The sequence below is a fragment of the Thunnus albacares genome, chromosome 10 (assembly GCF_914725855.1).
Source record: "Thunnus albacares chromosome 10, fThuAlb1.1, whole genome shotgun sequence".
In the NCBI taxonomy this organism is placed as follows: domain Eukaryota; kingdom Metazoa; phylum Chordata; class Actinopteri; order Scombriformes; family Scombridae; genus Thunnus; species Thunnus albacares.
This window is the reverse complement of record NC_058115.1, coordinates 9,929,755-9,955,641: the sequence shown is the minus strand read 5'-3', so window position 1 is coordinate 9,955,641 and position 25,887 is coordinate 9,929,755. Positions and strand designations below refer to the sequence as shown.

Sequence of the window (25,887 nt, the reverse complement as noted above, 5' to 3'; positions counted from 1 at the left end):
CCCTTTTTCAGTTATGGTTTGATCCGACTTTTGCAAAGAGCACCTGTAGATATTAATCTTTTAAAAGATATTTAGGTAAGCAGTTTGCAGGCGATATCAACATGAATTACCTGCACACTTCACTCTAGTGTAACTATAGATAGATAGATGGAGGTGCAGAGGGTTAGGTGGTCAATGTCACCTTTTCTAAAAGCCTACTGTACACTGGATTAGTGATTAGTGCCATGTGGCAGTTTTAAGAAAATATGGATGAATTATATTCCTGTGTCACAAAGGGGATTCAAATTCAAACTCATTTTAGTTATAGGTTATATCAAATACCGGAAGGAAGTTGCACACTGATAGTAATGATCTCCTCATGCCTGTCCTCTTGTTCAACACTAATGGGAATGAGACATTTAAATCAGTATTTTACATCAGGATCTTTATAAAGGACACCTCAGTAGAGGGGAGGCATTGAGACTGAGGCTTGAGACCACAACTTAGGGGCTGTCTCGTTTGATATAGTGGCTAAAAGTCAACTTTACTTTAAAACGAGCTTTTTAGTGTTCCAAATAGCTAAGACTTTTAATGTTGTTTCTCTTGGCGTTTCCTCCAGCAGCCTGTAAGCGAGGACAAACCACAGCAGTCTTAAGATGTAGTACGTGTCAGTCGCCACTGGGTGTCAGATCCTCAGCGGTGTATCTAACACTGGTATTGTGGCCGCTAGGTGGTAGCTCTGCATCAGGATTTCCTCCTCCCAGGTCGTCGAAACAACAAACCGAACTACGGAGCAAGCGGGGTGAGAGAACGTCCGAAACCGCCTCTGACCGCGACTTTTAAACTCTTTTTACAGCATTGTATTGGGATTCAGACGGAGGCTGAATAAGAATAGTAAAAGTTACGGTTCTGCCGGGACTACATTTCTCAACAAGGTAAGTTAGCTGTAAAATGGCGGAGAGCTATCTGGAAGTTAGTTGATTTGTATTTTGCTAGCCGTGTCGCTAGCCAGGCTAGCTCCAGATGAGCCCAGAGCGCGGATGTCTGCCTGTACCAAGTCGCGTCGCTAGCTCGCGGTTCATGGCTACTTCGGTTGTTAGCACGCTAACGAACTGGATTTTTGGTACAGTAGCGCAAAATATCTAGTTCGTAACCCAAAGAATCGTTTTATTGTTTAAAGCGACTTAGTTGCACTTTATATATTTGTAAACAAAGTGTTTGTTGCTTATGCAATACGGTGCTGGAACTCCCGAGGCAAGATGGAGGACGCAAGGACGTGATGTTTTTTTTAGGTAACGTTAGCAGTAGCTGTTAGCATAGCTAATCGGTGGGAGTTATTCTCAGCTCGTTAATTGTCGCATATCTAATACGGTCATTTGCTTTGTCTTAAGGTGAGCACTGGACACGGCTTGGATGTAGATAGAAGGCAGTTATTGTCCTTGGAAACATTGGTGACTAGGGTTATTGTGTATTAGCTAGCTAATATTAGCTTGCGCTAGTACAGTAGAGCTTGCGTTGTTTTGTTATTATGGTCCAACTACGATAGCGTTAGTAAACGCTGGCGTGTCCCTTATATCTGACAAGAATGCATTATACAGGCCCTTCGTCCTTCTTGTAAGGTGAATCGCAGTGTATTTGCACTGAGTAGCGCATGCTTACTTTATCAAATATCAACCAGAAGTCAAAATCCTCGGTTGCTTAGCTAGTGGCGCTTAGCACCAGCAGCGCACCGGTGTCAATTTTGACAGGAGCCGGCGAAGAGCGTAGCCATGTCGGCGATGGTGGAGGGAACGGAGCCGGTAGTTTGTGGCTTAGTTGACTCGCATGAATCCACACTATTGGGTTTTACAATTTGGTTCTGTGTAAGATCGTCTAGTCTAGCCTCGCAGTAACAAGTTTATGAGATACACTGACCGATTTGGCGCCACTTTTTCAGTCAACACCCCTAGAATCTCGTCGTCTTGTCATGCAGTATCCCCCCACTATCAAGGAAATAAGCACGCTAACGACTTCCTAACCTAATAAATATCACAGTTAGTTTTAAACTTTCTAAGTCTTACTACCTCATACATAATACTGATGTTGCATGGTTCTTCGTAGACTGAATGTTTTGCTGGTGTGGATAATTTTACGTCGATTATTCATAAATTCATTAAAAATAGCTGGATAAGACCTTAAATTTGGCATGTGTGCTATATTTGCAGGTTATTATGAGCGAGAGGATCTTTAGACTAACGTTACATTGGATTTATAGCCGGCAGTTTTACTGAAAGTCCACTCAATACCCGTAAATGCTGTTATACTTTTAGAGTGACACACTTATATGTCATCACTACGTGTGGTAAGACCGAAAGACGCACCCAGAGCGGGTACATGATGGGTGGAGTTTATGTTTGCCTTTCAAGACAGAACGGTTATACCTGGGGTGCTTTTATTGGCTTCCTTGACTGCTAAGGGAACATGTCCTTTTTTCTGAATTACGGGCAAAGTAAGAACCCGAAATTTCAAAAGTTTTCCTTTGATGTATGTGCCACTAATCCACACATCACAACCATGCAATAGTTTCTCTGTGGCCTGCAGTATCTTGTTGATGTTGATACTGTCTTTTGATTGGTTCAGATATGTATGGGGCGGATAGGGCAGTGCCATATTTGGCCATTGAGGAAGACACTCCAATCTGCCTTGCATGACGTTGTCTGTAAACCAAGGGGAGCAGAGAAAGGGAGGGAGCCAATGGCTAGATAGCTGAGCAGACAGGAGCATTTGTGTACGCCCCCTGTTACCATGTGAAGCATTTTTTTTCTCTCTGAATGGCATCAAAGAAACATTTGCTCACTACAGAGGATGTGCTTTCTGCAAACATGTACACAGTAGATGTTTGCTTTTGTGGCATTTATTGTTTGTGCTGTGCTGAAATGTGTAAGAAGTTTGCATGTTTGGTTCTCTAAATTACTGTTTCACATTCCAGGTCACATGCAACCTTGCCTGTCTGGTATTTTCTGAGGATCTCAAGCCAGTCATAAGTTGAAGTTATCCAGAAGATGTTACAGAAATGATAGCAGCACCAGAAATACCATCAGAGTTCTCCTTTACTCAGTAAGTGCATGCTCCCACTTTTTAAATTACTACTAAGGTTGACGTTGATATGAAATTTCATACTAATATCTGCTTTTATCTACCAGGGATACAGACACCCGATTCTCTTCAGACACAGACTTCTCTGAGGATCCCGATGGAAGGACTGCAAACTCAGCTAAAGGAAAGGTATGGAAAACACATTTGACTCTTTGCATTTGGCCCGTGTCAGGACATCCTGTTTGAATAAGACAGTATTGCGTCTTTTTTGCAGTCATAGATATTTGTATTATGTATACAAAACTTGCTTTGTCTTCTCTTAATGTCTGCCCTGGTTCTCACACTGTATTTTTCATCATGTCCTCTATTCTGTTGCAGGGCGGAAAGAAGGGGAAGAAGGCAGCAGGGGAGAAAGGCAAAGGAGGGAAGGGAGCAGGCCGGATAAATGGCCACCACCAAGAGAATGGCATGGAAAACATGATGCTGTTTGAGGTGGTGAAGCTGGGCAGGAGTGCAATGCAGGTATGAATGGCAATTTCCGCACTGTAAAAATCTCTTTCACTCACATAAGAAACGGTTACTCTGCAGTCTTTATTCATTTTTGATATTTAAATTTGTCTATCCCTATACTCCTGTAGTCTGTTGTTGACGACTGGATTGAGTCATACAAACATGACAGAGATGTTGCGCTACTAGATCTCATCAATTTCTTCATCCAGTGCTCAGGATGTAAAGGTATGTGTGTGTGTGTTTAACTCATCCTACTGCATGATTGTCCCTTTTAAACATATTGAGGAAAATTGTTGAATCCGTATGTGCCCTACAGAACCACTCAAACATATGTTGTATTCTTTTTTCCTTGAGTTGGTGTGCTTGACCATTTAGTAAATTGTCTTCTAACTAACATCTCTGTGTTTATCAGGTGTGGTCAGTGGAGAAATGTTCCGCAACATGCAGAACTCTGAGATCATCCGACGAATGACAGAGGAATTTGATGAGGTAACTCTACTTTTTCCAGTACAATCACTCTTTTGATTTTTCCTAAGTGTCATTTTAGATTGAATAAAAAATGTGGAATTATTTCATTTGCCAAGGAAAATAAGACTTATAGGAACTCTTTTCACTCTTAAAGAACAACTAATTGTCGGAGCATTTCATCATTGCTTTTGCTGATGTCCTTTCTCCTGTGGCCTTTGTAGGACAGTGGTGACTACCCTCTAACTATAGCAGGGCCCCAGTGGAAGAAGTTCAAATCAAGCTTTTGTGAATTCATTTCGGTGCTTGTGCGCCAGTGTCAATACAGTATCATCTATGATGAGTACATGATGGACACAGTCATCTCCCTTCTCACCGGACTATCGGACTCCCAAGTCCGAGCCTTCAGACACACCTCAACACTGGCAGGTAAGTTGAAGTGTGTTTGTATGGATGTGTGTGTGAGGTACATTTGACTGTCTGTGCAGTGAATTTTCAGTTATCAGCCTGTTCTGTAAGCACGCAAGAGTTGGGAAAAGCAGTCAGAGATAGGAGGGATCTTGGGTCACGGCACCCCTGGGGCAGTTTTTACACTACATGATAACATTTTTGTACCCTCACACATTTTAAGGGCTTTGTTCTTACATACTGAGTGAGAATTATTGAGTAGGATTGAAATTAAACTGCAGACATATTTTAGGAAGAAATATGAATACATCAGTGTAGCTGGTCAACAGCTTTCTCTTAATTGAAGATTTCAAATTTTTTGATTTGCAGTAACTACTTGTTCTTGTATATATTACAAGATTTAGTTAACTGTGAACTTTATATGGGCAGCACATTTTACATTTTCACAGAAACTAATTTTGGCTAATCAAAAAAAAAAATTCTGCGGTCTTATCAATAAAGAATAGAATCGCTAATAAGCCACCAAACACCTGTGGCACACCCACACTGGTGTTTTCACTTAATTCGCCTGATTATACATCCTTTTATCTTTATTCCACAGATAAGAGTAGGACAGCTTACACCTTTATCATTGGCTGCACTTGTTATATACTGTACACAAGGGTGCTCAGGCTTCATCTAAGCAGTGTATGTGGATTTACTCCCTATAACAAAGTGCCAGTGGCACCCGACAGAAGCAGATCACATGCTCTACAATAACTCGAGTCATGCAGAACACACAGCCAATATTGTTTATGCAGCAAAATTGTGCATTTTACAACAGTCTGTAATTGAGCACACAATATTCATATATTGTTCTCCGTCTATGAAACCATGTTTTTTCTAACCTGCAGCTAAATTGCACTAATTGTTAGTGTATGGAGTTTGGTGACCTTGTATAATTTCTAGCATAGTTGTATCCTTTTGGCTAATTCTGGCGCATTTACAGCAATGTTTATTAATGTGCAGTGTCCCTGTTAAATAAACAAATGAAATAAAATAAAATCCAAGGTCTAATTAGCCAAAATAAACGTTTTCTTTTTAATTTCTCACAATTCATCAGCCTTTAAGGGCTCTGGTACGTTTACTCTGTGGTGTAATTGAGTTACCTAGAGACTACATTTTATTCAGGGGCTTGTTTATGTAGCATGTCAGTGACACTATAGACAAGCCCAATGTGGCAAGACAGGTAAATACACACACATGGTGTTGTAAGCCAATTATTAATTCTATTATTACATTAATTAGTTACTGTTATCTCTTATGTTTTGTAACAGCCATGAAGCTGATGACAGCCCTGGTGAATGTAGCTCTAAACTTGAGCATCAACATGGACAACACCCAGCGTCAATATGAGGCAGAGAGAAATAAAATGGTGGCTAAAAGGGCCAATGACAGGCTGGAGCTACTCCTGCAGAAACGTAAAGAGGTAAGAGTGGCCACATGGCATTTTGTGGGGGGGGGGTGACAAAATCGATTTACATAGGAATCGTGATTCTTATCTTCTGTGATTCGGAATCAATTACTGATTCCAAAATTCAATTTTTCTGTGTCATTAATAATATGTTGACGAAACTCAAGTGCAAGGGCACAATGCAGCACCTGGGCGGTGTATGGTGCGCACACACTGGAGTTAATTTGTAGTTCATATTCAAAAATGCGAGCGATTGGGCACATTTTGAATAATTAGCTAAGCAATATTTGTGAATACTTGTTACTCCATCGCTCAGAGCCTAAAGTTAGTCGAGCAGCGAACTCCAGCGATAATTCTGTCCACAGTCTGTTTCGTTCCAAAAGCCCTGTGCCTGTACAGCGTCTTGGATAACGATGGCTTTCCCTGGTACTAGCGTTGCAGCAGAGAGGCTACTCTCCTCTGTTGGAGATGGAAGTTAATAACACAGCAGACTGCTCCTCCTTTTTTCTCTCTCTCTCTCTCTCTACTCTAAAATACACACACCAACTTTTGTTTCTAGAAAAAGCATTTAACCAGTTCTGTTGGTAGCACATGGAAGAAGAATGTAATATGCTTCCAGATTAATACAGTTAACTTTTTTTTTTCTAAATCAAAAAGCTGCATACTCACACACTTGTGTTTTTTCCTCTTAGTCAGACAGTGACCTTCATCAAGACCAGTTAGCTTAACTGCCAGTTACGTTTCATATTGCAGCTGAGTAGACTAAGAACATAAATGAATGATTTGGTACACAGTAAATTAGAGAAAGAGCATGAAACTACTGCCCCCCTTTTTATTTATTCAGTGAGAATTGGTTTTGAATTGAGAATTGATGCTGAGTCGAATCGCTTAGATGCCCAAAAAAAGGTATTCAGGACAGTCCGATTGCCAGGGTAGGACATGAATAACTGCCAAATGCTGGTTATTTTGAGCAGTGATGTGTTACCTTTTATCAGGTTCATTAGAGATGTGGCATACTACAGACTAGACAAAAGTTTTGCCTAAACTTGGCAGAAAGTTGCAAGTCAACAGACTCTTTATGCAGTGTGCTCTCAGTAATATGTATGCAGTGCCCACTGTTTATGTAATATGCTCTTTTTGCTTCAGTAATTATGGGCACTTCTCAGTTTTTTTTAATCAATATGTAAGACAGCTTCAACACCCACCATATTAGTTCAGCTTATCATTAGGTGGCAAATGGATAATAAAGGAGGTCTTGCATGTCGTTCATCTAGCAAAACAATGTGTTGTATTTGGCAATTAACTAATGTTTTATAAAGTGTTTGTTAAAAAATAGGAGTAGGTGATTTAAATTATGATACTTGTGGTTGTAGCTGAAATAGCTATTAATGAGAGGGCTGGTGATTCCTCCCATTCACTCCCAGATCTTGGTTTTCCCATCTTGTACTGAGTCTGATGACAAGATAATAATCCTCACATCCCGCAGGAAACATTCACAACCCATCCCCAAAGTAACCTGCATGCAAGACAGTGGTCATTGAATGCAGGTTTTTAACTGTAGGTAGAATGAAATGTTAGCAGTCATAATCCCATTTAACAAAAATGAATAATCCTTCACAATGTCTTCTCAGTCCTAATGGGAGCTTTTCTTTTTGTACTTGATTAACAGTTTGAGCGAGTTTTAAGTAAGAACTAGAATTGAAATCAGATCAGAATTGAAATCGATCAAATGTAAAAGTTTCCCAACCTGCCGGACGTTTTAACCAGGCAAACTATGAAAGGCACGTCCACACAGCCACTTTGCCATTCAGTAGTAATCGGTATGTAATACGCATAAGAGTAAATAATGGTGAATTACTCTAGCTTGTGACCGTAAATCTGTTCCATTTTTAGAGGTGCAACACCTCTGTAGGTGGTGGACCTGCGGTGACTGTGTTAGTGCTGAGTGTTATTCAGCTAGCATTGTCAGTTTATTAGGTTATATAACAGCAGGTCCCACCGGGCATCCATCTGTTACTTCACTGTGCAGCCACACCACAGCATGGTGGCATAGTTGGCTGTCACATATGTCTTATTATGTTAACAATGCCTCCTGGTCACCTCTTAGTGTAGCGTTCTGGTCAGTTAAGCTTTGCGTGTGACCGAATAAACGTGCCTATGTACTTATGTATGTTCTGCTCTTTATTTCAGCTCCAAGAAAATCAGGATGAGATTGAAAACATGATGAATGCAATATTCAAAGGAGTATTTGTTCATCGATATCGGTATGGCCACATCTATCATTCAAAAATAAAAGGCTTGATTCTGCCTGTATTGTTGACATTGCTATAGAAAACTGCTCCTGTTGTTGTTGTCCTGTTTAACAACAAATGACTGTTTTAACAGTGATTCGATAGCAGAAATCAGGGCCATCTGTATAGAAGAAATTGGAGTATGGATGAAACTCTACAGTGATGCCTTCCTCAACGACAGCTATCTGAAGTATGTGGGATGGACGATGCATGATAAGGTGGGTTACGGGAAGGTTTGCTCAGCTCTTGTTTTTGTAGTTTCTGTAAAACCCCTACACACCCATGGTTCACAAGCACTGTTTTCTTTATTTTGTGATTATATCTGTTTTCAAGACTGTGTCGGTGTGTACAGGCTGTGCTTTATTGACTGCTCCCCCATCACTCTGTCTTGGTTTTGTTGTACATGTCGGCGTAGGACAATGTAAACATTTACCATGTTCATCATTAAATGCAACCTGTTGATTCAACATAATTCCCAGTATAACTGTGCCCAACATCAACATGAGCAGAGGTCTAATCAGCCAGAATAAGTATAAACACCTGTGTGGGTGTTGCAGGGCTTTTAAAGGCACAATCAATTTTTGAATGCACAATCAAGTGTAGCCACAAAAATTCAGAAAACAGGATTGAAACATGCTGTCATTCCAGTATTCATTAACAGGTCTGACATAAAAACAGGTGGATCTTAGTTGTTGATGCTCTCTGGTGCTGTTGTTTATTTCATTTTTTTTGTAAACACAGGAGAAAAACAGGCATATATTTTCAACTTTAATTAGTTGATAAACCTTTTTCATCTCGGTCAGAGTCATGTTTAATTTACATGGACAAAATAATTACTGATTGCTACTGATTACTTTAATTACAGATTGATTAAATTATTGTTTTCTAATCTTCTATTTCAGCAAGGCGAGGTACGTCTGAAGTGTCTGACAGCTCTGCAGGGTCTCTACTACAACAGAGAACTCAATGCAAGACTGGAACTCTTCACCAGTCGCTTCAAGGTCAGCACCACCTGCTGGACAACTTAAACACATCCGCTCCAACTTTATTAATTCACACTTTGTATAGCCACAAACTTGAGACTTGTGCTCTGTGGACACATTTTGATGGAATTTGACTCACTCCTTTCTAGACAAATAGCTCATTTGATCTGTCTTCTCTCTCTCTTTGCTTAGGACCGGATTGTCTCCATGACTCTTGATAAAGAGTATGATGTCGCAGTACAAGCAATTAAATTACTCACTCTAGTCTTGAAGTAAGTGGCTGTGTTCTTGATGGTATCTGGTTAGTGCTGTTGTTGGCCCAACCTCCATGTTGTTTACCACATATCAGTGGGACATAATCTGTACATCACAGGCATTGTGTCAAGTACATGTGCACTACTGGCGTCTATTTTGTAACTTTAGTTGACTGACTCTGTGTTTGTCTTGTCTCTGCAGTAGTACAGATGAGGTGTTGACCCCTGAGGACTGTGAGAGTGTCTATCACTTGGTCTACTCAGCACACAGGCCTGTCGCCATTGCAGCTGGAGAATTCCTCTTTAAGAAGTATGTCAGACAAACAGTAAATTGAACTTATCACTGAACAGAAGTCAAATCAGTGGTCAGGAATATTGTTGTAGATCAGGTTAGGGAAGGAGGAGAAAGAAGTCAGGAAAAAGTGAGCATTTAAGATTGTTATTAGACTACACATTGTTGAAATAAACACATTCAGTGCTTATGCGTGCATACAAACAAAACAAAAACAGAGCTTAAAGTTCTCAGGCACCATGCCTGATTGATACATTGTGCACATTTCCCCTTGAACAACTTTTCTCACAAGCTCACAAGTCTTTCCTTGCTTTAATCCCTGCCAAAAGCATTTGCTTTCAGCATCACTGTTATTTTCTCACATTCATTCTGGCAGTCGTTCTGTTTGGAGCTCAGAAGTCTAGATAGTAAAGTTGCTCAATGACCGGCCTCCGTTGGAAGTTGAATTTCACAAGTGGGTCACTTCTCAGCCTAGCTTATGAGTTTTAATTTTGCGGGCCCCTTGCTGCTTCTCAGAAATGCAGTTGGAGAATTATGTGTGGTTGCTTTTGTGTGATACCCAACTAATGATTAATATTCTCAAAGATTGTTCAGCCAGCGGGAACCCGAGGAGGAGGGTGCCCCCAAGAGGAGAGGCAGACAAAGCCCTAACGCCAACCTCATTAAGACCACTGTCTTCTTCTTCCTGGAGAGTGAGGTATATATTCAAAGTTTTATTTTCACACACAGGCCATAATTTCTGTCTTTACTGGCAGTATGTAAGCAATCAAATCATCCATCCATCCAAATCTCTCTTCATTAGCTCCACGAGCATGCAGCCTACCTAGTGGACTCTCTCTGGGAATGCGGTGCAGAGCTACTGAAGGACTGGGAGTGTATGATCAGCTTACTGCTAGACGACCCATTACCAGGAGAGGAAGGTATGGCACTGACTTCTTTCCAGCCTATGTTGCTGGCATGTGGTTTGAAGACCAAGTGTGATCTAAGATCTACTCTGATTGTTGTTTTGTGTTTCTTGCAGCTCTTACAGACAGACAAGAGACGGCCTTGATTGAAATCATGCTGTGCACTGTACGCCAGGCTGCTGAATGCCACCCACCTGTTGGAAGAGGCACAGGGAAGAGGGTAAGAGTGGCTAATACACTTTGAATAGTGGAAAGATATTGCTTAAATGATAATTGAGTTTTTTTTTCTGACCTGGACCTTCTTGGTATTGCCATGATGACACTTTTTGAAAATTGATCATTTATACTTAACTTTAGAGGTGATCGGTAGAAGCTCCAATGGAGGCCAAAGGCAGTTCAAACACGTCGTTCTAACTTTTTCACTTCAGTTAAAATGTTTTTAAAAGACTGTTGTAAATGCTAGTTGTCCTTTCCTTCTTCTCTTTGTCTGGCAACTGTTTTTTGCTGAATTTAAGACATATTGGAAGATAAAAGGATTGTTTTCTATGCTTGATTGAATTTGTGAAGCATATTAGATTTTTTTTTTGGAACATATAACATGTTGATAGCGGTGAATGTACTGCAATGTCTTGTGCTTGTGTAGACACACTTTTGAAATTTGTGATGCCAGTTTTAGGATAATGATGGAAACATTTTTCAGATATTCTGCTTGTTATATTACCAGTAGAATCGTGGTGTTTAGAGATTTTCCCTCTGGATTGTTGTATTTACCAAATCTGGCAGTAAAACTTAACATTAAATCTTATAGACATTGTGGTGTAGAAGTTACTGTGCTAAACAGACACTTTTTTTCTTAATGAGTTGAAGTACTGGAAGCTTCCTTTAGCCCTTAAATGTGTATTTGAAAGCAGCACTACTGGGACATGTTCATAGAAGAAGGCTTATAGTTGAATAATTATTAATTATTCAACTATTAATTAAAAAAAAAACTTTTTTACTTAGTAAAGTTATTTAGGAAGCACAATAAAAACCTGCCACCAGATACATGCTCCTGGTGAACTGCAGCCACATGAATTATGAAATATGAGAAACAATCAGTAGGAAAAACTAAAATCAAAGCTTAGCTTGAAACTCACCAGATATATCCCGGTGGAAAAAGTAAAGATTACAAAAAGTGGAAAGTCAACAGTAGACTTTTTGCATACATGAATGCAAACTAGTGGTGAAGATAAGCTTGCATCTCTCATTAGGTGATGACAGCGAAAGAAAAAAAGACTCAGTTGGATGACAGAACCAGAATGACAGAGCTGTTTGCTGTGGCTTTGCCCCCTCTACTGGCCAAGGTATGTTACATCTACTATATGTTCTTAATCAGCACTCCTCCTCAGAGCCAGTGGCTTCAAAGGTGTATTCATCCCTAAAGAAACATTATTAATCATTATGTTGAATGTTTGTCCTACAGTATGCTGTGGATGCAGAGAAGGTGACCAACTTGTTACAGCTTCCTCAGTTCTTTGACCTCGAAATTTATACCACAGGCCGTCTGGAAAAGGTACACGTTTGCTGCTTGTCAGAGACACATTTTTGTTTTTATTTTAATACCAGTCAGATTGATTAGATAGGTCTAATTGATCAAAATGGGTTAATCCTCCCATTGGCTTGCATCACATTTATGTCAATCTTTCCCATACTATCCAACACAGCACCTGGAATCCCTGCTGCGTCAGATCAGGGAAATTGTGGAGAAGCACACAGACACTGAAGTTTTGGAGGCCTGCTCCAAGACTTACCATGCCCTCTGCAATGAGGAGTTCACAATCTTTAATAGGGTGGACATTGCCCGCTCCCAGCTGCTGGATGAGCTGGTGGACAAGTTCAACAGACTACTGGAGGATTTTCTACAAGAGGTAGGAGTGACAAAAGACACATGTTGGTACTCCTTAACATGTATGTTTATACTCATTGCGCTTTTGGAAAAGTGGGCTTTATCCACTTACAACCAACACTTCTACCGCTTCATATTATCATCACCATGTTTGCTTGTTGTTACGCATTTTTGCATAAATCTCACTTGTGACCATCTTGTTGCAAAAGCACCCAAATTGTTGTAGTAAATTCAAATTTTGATTCATCTGCAAATAGGGCTGTCATCCTGCCTCAAACTGCGGTGATATGAGTCAGTTTACTTTTCCTTTCATTTCTCTGTTTTAGCCTTTTACTACATAATAAAATGCAAAGTAACACCAGACTTTGGCTTTCAACTGTGGTCAGAGGAAGTCTTTTTGTTTTTTTTACTCTAGCAGTAGTGATTATAATGCACGGAGCGCTTAATTAATAAAACTAGTGTCATGTTTTCCAAAAGACCAGTAAGCACTGTACATTAGTAACAAACACACTTCACTATTTGAATGACACACTGTATGTAAAAGTTTGAGAAAACCTTATCAAATGGAGTGTGGAAAAAGACCATCAGATATATTTAAAGTTTTTCTGAAAACTTGCAGTTGTATCTGTTCTAGATAATTTATTCCTTATCAGATGAGTCAGCATCTTACGAAAAATGTAACACAATTTCTCTTTGCAGGGTGAAGATGCTGATGAAGATGATGCTTATCAGGTGTTGTCGACTCTAAAGAGGATCACAGCATTTCATAAGTATGATATCTTTTCTCTCTCTGTCTCTCTCTCTCTCTCTCTCTCTCTCTCTCTCTCTCTCTCTCTCTCTCTCTCTACAGTACCTCTTTCCTCCTCCATTTCATATTTCCCCTTTCTTGTCTCTTCTTCTTCTTCAGCCAGTACAATAATTTATCTGTGGTTTTATGCGCCTGGTTTTGAAATTGACTTAATTATTTAATTTCTTAAATATGTTGCAGTGCACATGATCTCTCTGGGTGGGACCTGTTTACCAGCAACTTCAAGCTGCTCAACACAGGCATAGAGAATGGAGACATGCCTGAACAGGTCATTAAACATAAATATAAACATACACACCAACTGAAATTATGTGACTGAGCAAATGATCATTTTATTACAGTACTACTGATTATTAACCTTTCTGGTACTTACTTTTGTGTGAGCAGATAGTCATCCACTCACTGCAGTGTACCCACTATGTGATCCTGTGGCACCTGGCCAAGTTATCTGAGGGCAGCTCCAGGAAGGTGAGGTCTCCTTCAGCCAACTTCACTGTCCCTTTTTTTTTTTTGCACCGCTTTGAAAATAATTGCTAAAAACTTTTTTTTGACCTTTCTTGTGAATCAGGAGGACATGGTTACCCTGAGGAAGCAGATGAGGGCATTCTGTATGATGTGTCAGCGCTACCTCACCAATGTCAACACAGCCGTTAAAGAACAGGTGACAGACACTAAAACCACAAATCTATCTGTGCCCCACATCTGAAGTAAGAAGTCAGAGTTTTGTTGTTGTTTTTTTCCGGTGTTAACTTCTTTTTTTCTCCTTCCTTTTTAGGCATTCACCATCCTGTGTGACCTCCTGCTCATCTTCAGCCACCAGATGGTGTCCGGAGGCAGGGAACACCTGGAGCCCCTGGTCTATTCCCCAGAGGACTCGCTGCAGTCTGAACTGCTCTCCTTCATCTTGAACCATGTCTTCATAGACCAGGATGATGATACAAATAGCACAGGTATAAATGCAAATGTACAGTTTTAGCAGTTAATTCACTTTCTGCTTTGCTCCAGTAAGCAAGTAGAGTAAATAAAAGGACAGGTTTTTTGTGCAGCTGATTGATCTGCTGTCTTTTTTTTCTATCTTTTCAGATGGGCAACAGGATGATGAGGCAGTGAAGATCGAAGCTCTGCACAAGAGGAGAAACCTCCTGGCTGCCTACTGTAAACTGATCATCTACTGTGTGGTAGAAATGAAGACTGGAGCTGACATCTTCAAACAGTACATGAGGGTAAGTTTGGATTTTTTTTAATGGTCATTTGCAAAATGTTTGACTCTACATAGTGCAGTTTGCAGAAGCTTTAATCATTACTGTTGTACAATATATTACTCTCCTGCCAGTACAATAATTTAGTCAGAATGAATGTCCATTCAGTGTTTACCAGGGAGTTAGCACAGGAGCAACATGTGGTTTTTACCATATCTGCTGTTGCATTGTTTGTCTTAACACTAGACATGTAAATCAGCTCATAATCAGAGATATAAGTCTTAAGTATTGTTTTGTTGTTGTTTTTTTCTTTACAGTATTACAATGATTATGGTGATATCATCAAGGAGACCATGAGTAAGACTCGGCAAATCGACAAAATTCAATGTGCCAAGACCCTCATCCTCAGTCTGCAGCAGGTTAGTCTACATACTTTTGCTCACTCCTTATTAATTCAGTCACTGACCTCTGATTCATTCAACCCAGTTTTAAGTTATGTTGAAATAATTAACGCTAATACTTCCCTTCTGTTTCTGCTAGCTTTTCAATGAAATGCTGTCTGACCTGGGTCACGGATTTGATCGCTCCTCCTCTTCATTCTGTGGAATCAAAGAGTTGGCCCGTCGGTTTTCTCTGACCTTCGGTCTCGACCAAGTCAAAACCAGAGACGCCATCGCTATGCTGCACAAGTAAGGCTTCATTCGTCTCTTGTTACATTGCATTGCACTTAAAATTTTGGCCTTGCCTCTGGGAACTGTCATTTTAGACAAATTACTCCTAAATACTGTGTTTCCTCTTTCCATGTTATTTTTTCCTATGACTTTTGGAGAGGCTTAGCTGATAAATGTTACAGTTAGATTGGCCCATTCCCATGCACTTGAAGAAAGACGTTGTGTTCAAACACACTGAGGGGCAACAGTGCTATAAAATCATCAGCAGTATAATGTATTTTCCAACAGCTTCTGTAAACATTAATTGGCGCAGTGACAAAACAAGAAAGAAAATATTCTTTGTGCACTCTTGAACTTTTTAAAATGATACATGTTGGTTCATTGTTGCAATAATAGTAAACTGAGTGTAAAAGCACACATTCCTTGACAGTGTCCATTTGTAAATGGCCCATGCCTGCATCACGTTGTCTTTATTTCTCCCTTTTTTAATTATAAGATTATAGGGGTGTAACTGCACGTGTATTCGTCCTGAACCGTCATGGTACGGATGTTATGGTTCAGTGCATGCAGTTGTACGAGGAATATGCTTCGTGACCCAACAATTACTGCCAAAATAGTTTAATAATCCACTTACGCTGACGTGCAGAACAATAATTCTAGAGCACAAGTTCCACCCGAAACGTTTTGGCAGCACACATCTTGGCTGTAGCATGGATGTATGCCAGGAGGCTTAGCCAAGGTAGCCTGGTCACCCTGTAGCGTCGCTGCCGTCAGAATGACAAACGAAACACTGACTGAGTGCAACACTATTATAGAAATATGCTCTGTTATCTCCACAGTGAAGTGATACCACATGAAAGTCGGCTTTTAATTCCACCTTTAGTTCTGAACAATGATACAAAACAAGAGAAAAATCTAGTTTAAAAAGTATGAAAGTAAAAGTAGTGGTTTGGTCCCTCTGACTGATATATTGTGTATGACATCATCATATTATTAATACTGAAGCATCAGTGTTAGAGCAGCATGTTACTGTTGTGGCTGCTGGAGGTGGAGTTAGTTTCAACTACTTTATATACAGTTAGATCATAAATCAGAATAAAGCAGCTGTCAGCAGGTGTCCTGATTCCTTGCAAGAAACTGAGAAGTTGTTTTCTTTTTCCACTGCAGTAAAACTCAACTCTTTCAGTAATGGTTTTGGCCAATGAGCCATAGTTGGATGTTTACATTTTTCAAAATAAAGGACCAAAATATTATATTCTACCTTCCTTTTTTTTCCTGCTGTACCAAAATTGTACCGAACCATGAATTTTGTGTACCGTTACACCCCTATTAGATCATAATCTCAGACATGTTCCCTGGAAGCAGATGTATGCATGTTTGCTGTGTAAGCAGGAAGCTTGGGTGTCCCCTACACTTGTGCAACATGTGGGCATACTGTGTAATGGGATATGCCATGTGTGCAACGCATGTCAAAGTAATGAATACATGCTAAACATTGTGCTTTGTTTCCATCTTGTATTTTAAATGTTTAAACTTTCAAAGTTATTGTAGCATTACATTATAGTACATTGTGACACTATTGGGTGTCAAGTGTAACAGTTTCTGACGGTGTAAATGGGTGAGTTTAATAGAACTTTAGAGGTCTGTGCTCTAATGCTTACATTTTCATAATGGTAACCACTTCACCCTTGATCTCAGTGGGTCTTGTGGTTTCCTCATTAGAGTTGGCATGCTTTTCTGCTGTGCAAAGAAAAACTTTCAGAGGGAGACACAGTTGAAGAACGTTTTACAAATATTTAGTTTAAAAATTGTCTCGCATGTCTGTGAGTAGCTTTAATCAAAAAACATTTAAAAAGTAGTTGAGTCAGGCATGCTAGTGGCCTGGTGGTGTTAAACACATATTGCATTAGTCTCCTAGGGCCAAATAAAAAAAAAAAACTACACATAGCTTTCTTAAATAAATTTCATGATACTTAAGACTTTTTAGAATTTTCTCTACATATTTTGTATCCAAAAAAATTTCTCTGCTGACGTTGTCTTGTTCTGTCTCTGTGCACCTCTCAGGGATGGCATTGAGTTTGCATTTAAGGAGCCTAGTCCCCAGGGAGAAGGAGGCCCTCCCCTCAACCTGGCTTTCTTGGACATCCTCAGCGAGTTCTCCTCCAAGCTTATGAGACAAGACAAGAGGACTGTGTAAGTTTTTTCTGCGGAGCTGTCGGGTGGGAGGCTACAGTGCAACAGGTGTTCGTGACAACTGGTGCAACTGTTGTTTCTGATGCGTGGGTGGTTGATATGAAGCTACTTTTTTTTTTCTTCTTTTTTTTTTTTTTTTACCCTCCAGCTGGAATGTGCACCTGGTTTCATGTGTAAAGTTTGTCCTCTGTATGCATGGGTGCACAAGTTTGTTCATCTTGTCTATATGACCTCCTGCTTCTCCCCAGCCACATGTACCTGGAGCGCTTCATGACGTTCCAGATGGCACTGCAGCGAGAGGACTGCTGGCTCCCCCTCATCTCCTACAGGAATTCCCTGCAGGCTGGTGGTGATGACGATACCATGTCTGTGATGAGTGGCTATTCAAGCAGAGGCTCCTCCATTCGCTCCAAGAAGACCAAGCCTCCTGCTGCTACAGCTGGAACTTCGGCAGCGAAAAGGAAGCTGCCAGAAGGTAGAGGAAACTTGGGAATCAACAAAATCATCACTAATGTTCTATAACAGGATTTACAATTTAGCTTCAGAAAATTGCCATCAAATTCTGTCCAGATTGTAAAAACAGCTGCATTATTGTGAAAAGCTTCACTGGGTGCCACCAGTTTTCTAACACCACTACATACTACATGTACTACATACATTATAACCCAGTCATGATGTTACAAAAGCGATGTTGGAGCCCAGATTAACCCAGATGCGTTCCTGCCAGCCTGGCTCAGCAAGCTGAGTTGGTGGGTGAGGAGATTAAACAGCAGATGGTAGGAGAGAGTGAAATGAGTCAAACTGTTCCTCACCAATCACACGGGTTCTCTTAATCTCTGTCTGTGTGTGTGTGTGTGTATGTCAATGTGTGTTTGCTGAAAAGACATCTGGGTGCAGTGCGTGTAGAGTCATTTTCTGTACTGTATTCCACATCTTTTGAGAATATACTATCCTGACATCCCAACAACTCTTCAAAGCGGACAAAGTATGAGAACTCCTGCCTTAGTGGAAAGATACATTTGCCGGTTTTATTGAAGTGTTCAATAGCACTCCTAAATATTCTCACAGTCCATGTTTTGAAATTCAACATTGTTCATAATTCATTTTATAATCATCAATAGTGACTTGGGATGAAGTTAGGTCACTTGGGGGCAATCTTTGGCACTTTAAAGCGTAGCATAAAACGCATGTTCACATCAGCAGTTAGTTCGTCTAACACTACGGCCCTTCCCTTCCAGAGGAGAGCAGCAGCAGTGAGGTGTGGCAGCAGAGCATGCAGACCCCAGTCATGATGCCGTCCCCCCACCTCACCTCCACTGCCATGCGAGACCCTAAGAGGGGTCGTGATGACAGCTACATGGGAGTCTACCCCCTCCCTCACGACCAGCAGCAGCCCCACCAACACCCACAGCACCATCAACAGACGCCTCAGCACCACCAGACACCCATGGATTACAAGTACGCACATTTAACTGTTGCATTCCAGAGGTGTAACGATGCAGTTAGCTCACAGTTCGGTACAATACGTGTCACAGGGATCACGGTTCAATGCATGCAAGATATTTTTAACAATGTTGAAATGAAAACAGACTGACTGTAGAAGATTTATTAATTCCACCTCAGACATAATGTGCAAAATCAGTGGCATGATTTCTTACTTTGTGTCATTGTTTTCTAATGGATATCGGTACAAAATTCAAATAAAAACACCTTAATTAGCCAGGCAACAAAAAAAAGACCTTTGGCAATTCAGTGTAAATTTATGTTAAAGTGTGCTGTCTTGCATTTAATTTATGCATATTAAAACAAGTACCATCAGGGGGTTTTAATTAATGATATCTATAATCTGATCAATCTGTTGGCTCAATTGTATCATGAAATGTTGTGCCAAGTCATATGTGTACACCCCTAAACTCCATAGTCCAACATTAGCTTTTTTTCTCATTTGCTGTGTTGGCCTTTGATGCCCTTTTTTTTATTTAAATTAAATATCTATTTCCTTGCATTCTAATGCTTCCTACTTCAAGATTTTCTAAATATATGTAGGCTCAGATCCAGGCCCATCATTTGGTTCAGTGGATTGCTTATTCTCTGAGAATGGGATCAGAGGACTGGAATATGAGCCAAAATACATTAGGACGGGGTTCAATGTAATTTCCCATTTGCGTGCTATTAATTTTGAGGGCAAATGGTAGCAAAACGCTTGTACTTCACAGCCTGCCAAGCCGGCTGTACTGGGACAGTGACTGATTAGTTTATTTATTCAACTTGACTTTTCATAGGCGTCAGGCCAGTGGGCCATCTATGTAGTTGTAACTGACTTCCATGTGGTATCTCCAGTTTAATCACCAAACACATGTGGACTAAAAACATGGCTAATTAATGTGCGCTTGTGCATTTAGTTCCCAGGTGACGTGGATGCTGGCCCAGAGACAGCAAGAAGAGGCACGTCAGCAGCAGGAAAGAGCCATGAACTATGCCAAGCTCAGAACCAATCTGCAGCATGCTATGTAAGACTCAGACACACCTGCACACAGAGGTGCCTACTGATGTCTCATTATAAATATGTTCCAATATTTATACATTGCTTTGTTTGTGCAGTCGTCGCGGCACTGGGCTTATGGAGGAAGACGAAGAGCCGATCGTGGAGGATGTGATGATGTCATCTGAGGGTCGTATGGATGACCTCAATGAAGGCATGGACTTTGACACCATGGACATTGACCTGGTGAGACACTCATTTAACTGAAGTGTTAACCAAAATTTGAGTGAAGTACAAATCAAAAAAATATCATGTTTTGATTTTTTTAAAAAAGATTTATCTTGCACATAGTGCACAAACAAACTGTAGGGATGTCCTACCAGGCTTTTTGGGGCAAGATTATTACTAGTTTGTTATCAGAATCAAGTGATCTTGTACCTATCACCAAGTGTTGTCTGTTCTTGAACATTTTGACAGAAAGAGACCAAAATAACCCTTGTAAAAAACCAACAGTTTAACTCATGAATAATTGCTTTTTAATAGATAGTAGTGGTTAATTTTAAGTGATTGATTACATTTTGTTGGCCCATCCAAACTTGTCAGTTGCATCATTATCACCTTCAGGCTGCTGCTTTTTTTCTCATTAATTTGCTGTGTTCGGGACAGTTCTGGGTGTCAAACTTTGGGCAGTGGGTGTGTAGCCCCCAGTCAATAACTGCTCACAGGTGTAAGGTCAGGACTCCCAGTCTCTCTCCTCTGCTCTGCTCTCTGTCTCTACATCATGGATGTATAAAGAACTGCAGGCCTCAGTGACTGAAGTTACCTTATTGGTCAGCTGGCCAAGTGTTGGAATTTCTCCATTGGCTGTTGCGCTTTCAAAATGAATCGGCGTGAGATAATGGAAGCGGAGGACAGCAGCACGATGCAGAGTGACTATGTTACCTGCTCTGACACTCTCAACTCCGGTGTTAAATACAGTGAAGCTGGTTAAACTTCCATTTAAACAGACACATACCAGCGTCTGTCTTCCATATGCTCCTCTACTGCCAGTGTGATTGACTCTTTGGTTGACAGCGTGTCAGCAGCTTGCAGGAGAGACGCTAGTGTGTTTAGTGTTTTACCAGGATGCAAGCTTTTTATTTCTCTGACGTTTTCACATCACAAACGATGAACAACAGTATTAAAACACAAGTCTTGCAGGTAAAACATGGGACTCATGTAGCTGTTATATCAGTTTAGTGTGGGGCAGCTGCTCTGCAGGTGTGTTTGATTTGACTGTAACTACAATAACTGGGTGGATATAAACCTCCCGAATTTGAACCCAAAATGCTGTCAGAACTTTCATTTACAATTTCCACTGCAGCCTCCATGATCATCAACAGTGACAGAGCCAGACTAAAGGTACATAGAGGCATGAGAGAGAGTTAAAGCCCAAATAACATCACTCAAAACACTCAATGCAGAGTGAAAACCAAGAGACATCCGCAGAGTGAAACAGATGAAAGAGTAGGGGGAGTTAACAGATAATTAGAATAGTTATAATTAGAATTAAAATAAGTTCTCTTTCAAATCAAACATCCCAAGATATGAGTGGAAAGTATTTTTCTTTCAACTGCATTTATAACCTTTTTTTCTTTTTTTTAACCATGTCATGTGATGTGCTGCTTCAGTACACTTTAAAAACAAATATTTCTGGAACTATTACAGAAAATCGCAGATAAAGATTTAATATCCAGGAATTCACGTTGTAGACACTACCACTGACTGTCCCTGTAACAAATTGGCCACATTTTCACACATTGACCATACCCGGTCCAGTTATATACTAGGTTTCGACCCAGTCTTGTGTCATGACTTAGACCATGAAATATTTGTGATTACATTTTGGTTTCTGGTTTCGCTTGTACTCTCCCTGCATGGGGAATGCCCAGTCAGTTATTCTAAGAGATGACTGATTTGTTAAGAATGCAATAATTGATATGGAGCATCTTGTGTGTGTGTGTATGTGTGTGTGGTGTTTTTTGCATGTAATGTCAAAATGAGCAAAGAAGACAACTGAAATAATCAAAAGGAATTGTTGGCAGGGGGTAAAAGGCTTTATCTGGTTTTTGGTTTTTAAAAAGATGATGGAACATACTGTGTTGACAGTGCCTTGTAACTGTTGGTACAACACAAGCCTTGTGACTAATTTATTTGACCATTTTCACCGACACCACAAAACCATGTATGATGAGTGTAAAGCCAGAACTAAATTTCATCCAAGACATGTCTATTTTGGATGCTTCTACTAGTTCTGTGCTCTGAGAAAGGCTCCAAATGTCATGTTGAATCAACCAGAAAATTGAACAACTGCCCTACTTTTTCTAAATTCACTCTCTTCATTGCATGAGTGATATATTCTTTCCAAATTCAGCAACAGGAGTTAAAAGCTCCAATTTTTAGTATGTGTGTGTGTGTGTGTAAGGTATATCGCAAAAAATCCATAATATGTTGTTCTAAACACTCCGTCTTTCTCTTCCAGCCACCCTCTAAGAATCGTCGTGAGAGGTCTGAGCTCAAGCCAGACTACTTTGACCCCGCTTCTATCATGGATGAATCGGTAAGGAGCATCTACTTGTCTGCTTGTAGACTACCTCTAGGCTGGTTGCGTACTCCAAATTCAAATTTCCTCTTAGACTGCTGTGCAAGATAGCAGTGTTTTTCTGGAAACACCAGGAGTGTTGGTGTAATGGCCAGTTGGAGGAGCTTGTGAGGCACAGTGAGAGCTGGAACAACTTCTCATTTCCTCAAAGTGGACAGTTACACTAAAATTAGTCTAACTCTGTGTAGGTAAACCGAAATTTGGACAGCTTGCAACGAGTCACAGTACACGGACCAGTTGCAAGTATAGTGTTATTTTCAGCGCTGAATAAATAAAGCCGTGCAAAGCATTTAGACAAGTTAAGCTGACCAGCCTGCATGCACTGCAGCCAAATGCAACATTCCTCGTTGGTTGCAAAGCCACCATTTTTGCCTGTGTAAACATGCCAAATTTTATTTATTTCAGAGTGTACTGCCAGCCTTAAATTCTTGTTTCAACACGTCCCCACCGTAAGAAGGTTTTAGGGTTTGTTCTCACACCGAGCCTTGAAATCGAGGGCTCGTCAGACTGCATGAGTGTAGAGCACTGAGAAATGTAAGCGTGTTTTATGTCAACTTAAATTCATTGTCACAAAAAAAAAAAACAGTTTCTCTTCAGCAAACAGTGTCTTGTTTCATTAAGCTTTTTCTTAACAAGTCTGCCTCAGGTCCTTTTTTTTTTTTCCACTCTGAATTACTTTTCCACGGTATTAAAAATGAAGGGGCTGTAGATGAGATTATACTATGAAACAGCAGACAGTAAGTCAGATGGACTCGATGCAGATTATTAAAAACTTTATAACAGCCAGCAGTGGTTACACAACCTTTTTGCTTGGAGCAAATCATTTACATTGTCACTTCAATTCAGCAGCTTATTTTGTATGACTTTAGTCAGACCTCTATCCACAGTTTATTGCTCTGTATTTTATTCTTAAATAGTCAGGTTGATTACTTTCTCCCCTGACATGCGTTGGTCTTAACTTCTGCAGTCATGCAACTACCCAGGTGACACCCAAGTTTTTTTTTGATGAGGTGCACCACTACACCACTATTAGATGACAATATAAAGTAACTATTTTTTTATTTGATTAATTGGTAGAAGCAAATAGTTGGTGACATTATGAATTGTCAAATAGCTAAGTCTGTATTGGACTTCAATCATTATTCATGTAAACTTTCATACTATACGCATATACTGTCATTTTACACCGTCTTTTTCAATATCAGCAGGTCATATACCTATTTCTCATTAAATGTGAGTTGTATTTTTTTAGCTATGTAACTGGTTATTAAAGCATGTTTTTTTCTCTCTCTCTCTTCTAGGTCCTTGGGGTGTCCATGTTTTAAGCTAATATCCAGATGATTTTGACGCTGGGATAACGGAAGAGGCGCTTTGTATTTAAAGAGAATTTTAGATGCGAAAACAGATGTGTTTTCTGTAAGAAAAAGCAAAAACAAAACAAAAAAAATTCTGGCTTGTACTCCACGTGGACCAATGACAACCCACACTCAGTGTTGCTTGCTCAGAGAGGACTTTGTTTCAAATATTTACTTTTATAATCTTGGGTAAGCTCTTCCTGTTCAGAAATAGTGTAACAGGCCACTCCCAAACCTATTAGAAATGAGACATGTCTGAAGAAAAATCCATAATAGCTTTTTTTCCTTTTTCCTTTTTTTTTTTTTTTTTTTAAAACGGGGATGAATTGGTGTGTTTAACTTAAGAAACATTTTTTGTTTTTGTCTAACCCTTTTTACAATTGTAGTAAGTTACCAGGTGTGAAGTAGTAATTTATAAACAGACTGTAGTAGCTTGCTTGTACTGTGTTAGCCAAGTGGATGGAGGTCTTTATGTTTCTGTGCTCTTTTTTTCCCCCCTCCCTCTATCTCTTAAGTTTCTTTTCCCTGTTGTTGGGCCCGATTTGAGGTCCTGATAACCACTGGTGGTTAAGATGGTGAGATGTCACGTAGAATCGGATCCCTTTTATGCTGTGAAGATTCCCAGAGTCCACTGAACGCTCCACACTGTTAAGCAGTAAGTCCTAGAGCTTACCCCAAGATTTGGACCACTCCTTAACCACCATCTACTAGAGAAATGTTTCCCCTAACAATGAGCAGAGTTTTATCCCAGTGGTGCCACTGTGTGGGCTCTGGCAGAAAGCAGCTCAGTCCAAGAAATTCACATCTTTTTTCTCTTAAAATCCAGCAGCATAATGTTGAAATGGGTATCTCTACATTTTAAATAAAAGTTATATATGAATCGGTGCTGATTTTATATATGTGCTTTTGGTTTTCTTATTTTCAACTTTTCAACCTTCAGTCACAAAGTTTGAGAAATGTGTAAGTAAACTAAAAAAAAAAAATGAAAGCATGTAAAGCCATGCATCAAGGAAGATTTTTAAATTTGTATTTTTATGTTGTTTTTTTTTTCTTTTTGTCTTGATAATGTCTTCGGGTTTCTACCTTTTTTCCTACATGTAAATTAGTTTGGATAAAACTAATGAAAAGATTTGTGAAATCAGCTTTAAGGTTTTCTCAACATAAAAAGTCCTGTCACAAAATACTTAAAAATTTCAAATGTTAAAAGTGAAAGGTAGTCATTCAGACAATACTGAAGATGAGTTATTCAGCAGCGCTGTGGCAGCTAGACAAAGCTTAGATTTTGACATATATTTGTCACACACAAGTTTTAATGAAATGTTTTGTCTACTGAGGTTTTTATTTTGTAGTCATTCCATGCTTAAGCCTTAAACATGCTTGTGAAGGTCACCTTCTCTCACAGTAATCTTCCATGTCAGAGGATCAGTCATGTTTAAAGATGGATAATTGGCTTCTTAGAACATGAAACATGAGGTGGTCAGATGTAATGTGATAAAGTAGATGAACAGCCTATATGTGTTTTTGCCTAATTATTTTATGTAAGTAAAAAAGAAAATTCTTTTAAGGAAAAAGTACTGTTTATTGTTTGTTACTTACCACTACATTGGTATAAATTCTTATTAGATCATGTGTGTATATATACAAAATTTAATTTCTTTCTTTCCTTTCAGCCATTTCTGTGTTTTATTTTTTTTTTCTGCACTCTTGCCTACACTCTAAGTTGTTGTCTATTATCCCATCCTCTTTCAGTCACTCTGTTTTCTGATTTGTACTTGTCTGGAGACAGTAACTTTTGAATAAAAATCAACACATTTCCTTTGTGGCAACTATTTACTGACCACACTGACCTTAGTACACCTAATACTTGGGTTACTCAGATCCAGGCTGCACCAGATTCTTGAATTGTCCTTTGCAGATTTATGCAATGTTGGGGTGAAATTTAGTTCAGGAGGTGTGACACTAAAGCGCCAGCTGAATGAAAAGCTATTCATTTTAACAGCAGAAGGGGGCAGTATAGTCCTAGCAAGATCTAATCTAT

At 39.7% G+C, this 25,887-nt stretch overlaps 1 protein-coding gene across 3 annotated transcripts; it reads left to right on the top strand.

The window, feature by feature from the left end:
* The first annotated feature begins 685 nt into the window (after positions 1 to 685).
* stag2b (stromal antigen 2b) lies at positions 686 to 25,664 on the top strand. Of its 3 annotated transcripts, none has more exons than XM_044363438.1 (34): positions 686 to 914; positions 2,948 to 3,075; positions 3,162 to 3,243; positions 3,433 to 3,576; positions 3,693 to 3,789; positions 3,977 to 4,053; positions 4,254 to 4,458; positions 5,754 to 5,905; positions 8,081 to 8,154; positions 8,276 to 8,399; positions 9,084 to 9,182; positions 9,357 to 9,436; positions 9,621 to 9,728; positions 10,296 to 10,407; positions 10,513 to 10,630; positions 10,732 to 10,835; positions 11,866 to 11,958; positions 12,078 to 12,167; positions 12,319 to 12,522; positions 13,200 to 13,270; positions 13,489 to 13,576; positions 13,696 to 13,776; positions 13,877 to 13,969; positions 14,084 to 14,258; positions 14,392 to 14,531; positions 14,825 to 14,926; positions 15,048 to 15,196; positions 17,243 to 17,371; positions 17,620 to 17,846; positions 18,610 to 18,829; positions 19,774 to 19,881; positions 19,973 to 20,099; positions 22,375 to 22,452; positions 23,796 to 25,664. In XM_044363438.1, exons 2-34 carry the CDS (start codon positions 3,032 to 3,034, stop codon positions 23,817 to 23,819), a joined length of 3,819 nt encoding a protein of 1,272 aa, XP_044219373.1. In that variant the 5' UTR covers positions 686 to 914; positions 2,948 to 3,031; the 3' UTR covers positions 23,820 to 25,664. The 3 variants fall into 3 exon arrangements, with proteins under 3 accessions (XP_044219373.1, XP_044219374.1, XP_044219375.1); XM_044363439.1 differs by having other exon boundaries at positions 708 to 781; XM_044363440.1 differs by lacking the exon at positions 686 to 914 and adding an exon at positions 1,032 to 1,271.
* The last annotated feature ends 223 nt before the right edge of the window (positions 25,665 to 25,887 follow it).

Coding starts and splice junctions, on each gene's coding strand:
- stag2b (XM_044363438.1), top strand. CDS start 3,032: ATGATAGCAGCACCAGAAATACCATCAGAGTTCTCCTTTACTCA. Junction 5,906..8,080: donor TCCTGCAGAAACGTAAAGAG/GTAAGAGTGGCC, acceptor TCTTTATTTCAG/CTCCAAGAAAATCAGGATGA. Junction 13,271..13,488: donor AGGATCACAGCATTTCATAA/GTATGATATCTT, acceptor AATATGTTGCAG/TGCACATGATCTCTCTGGGT.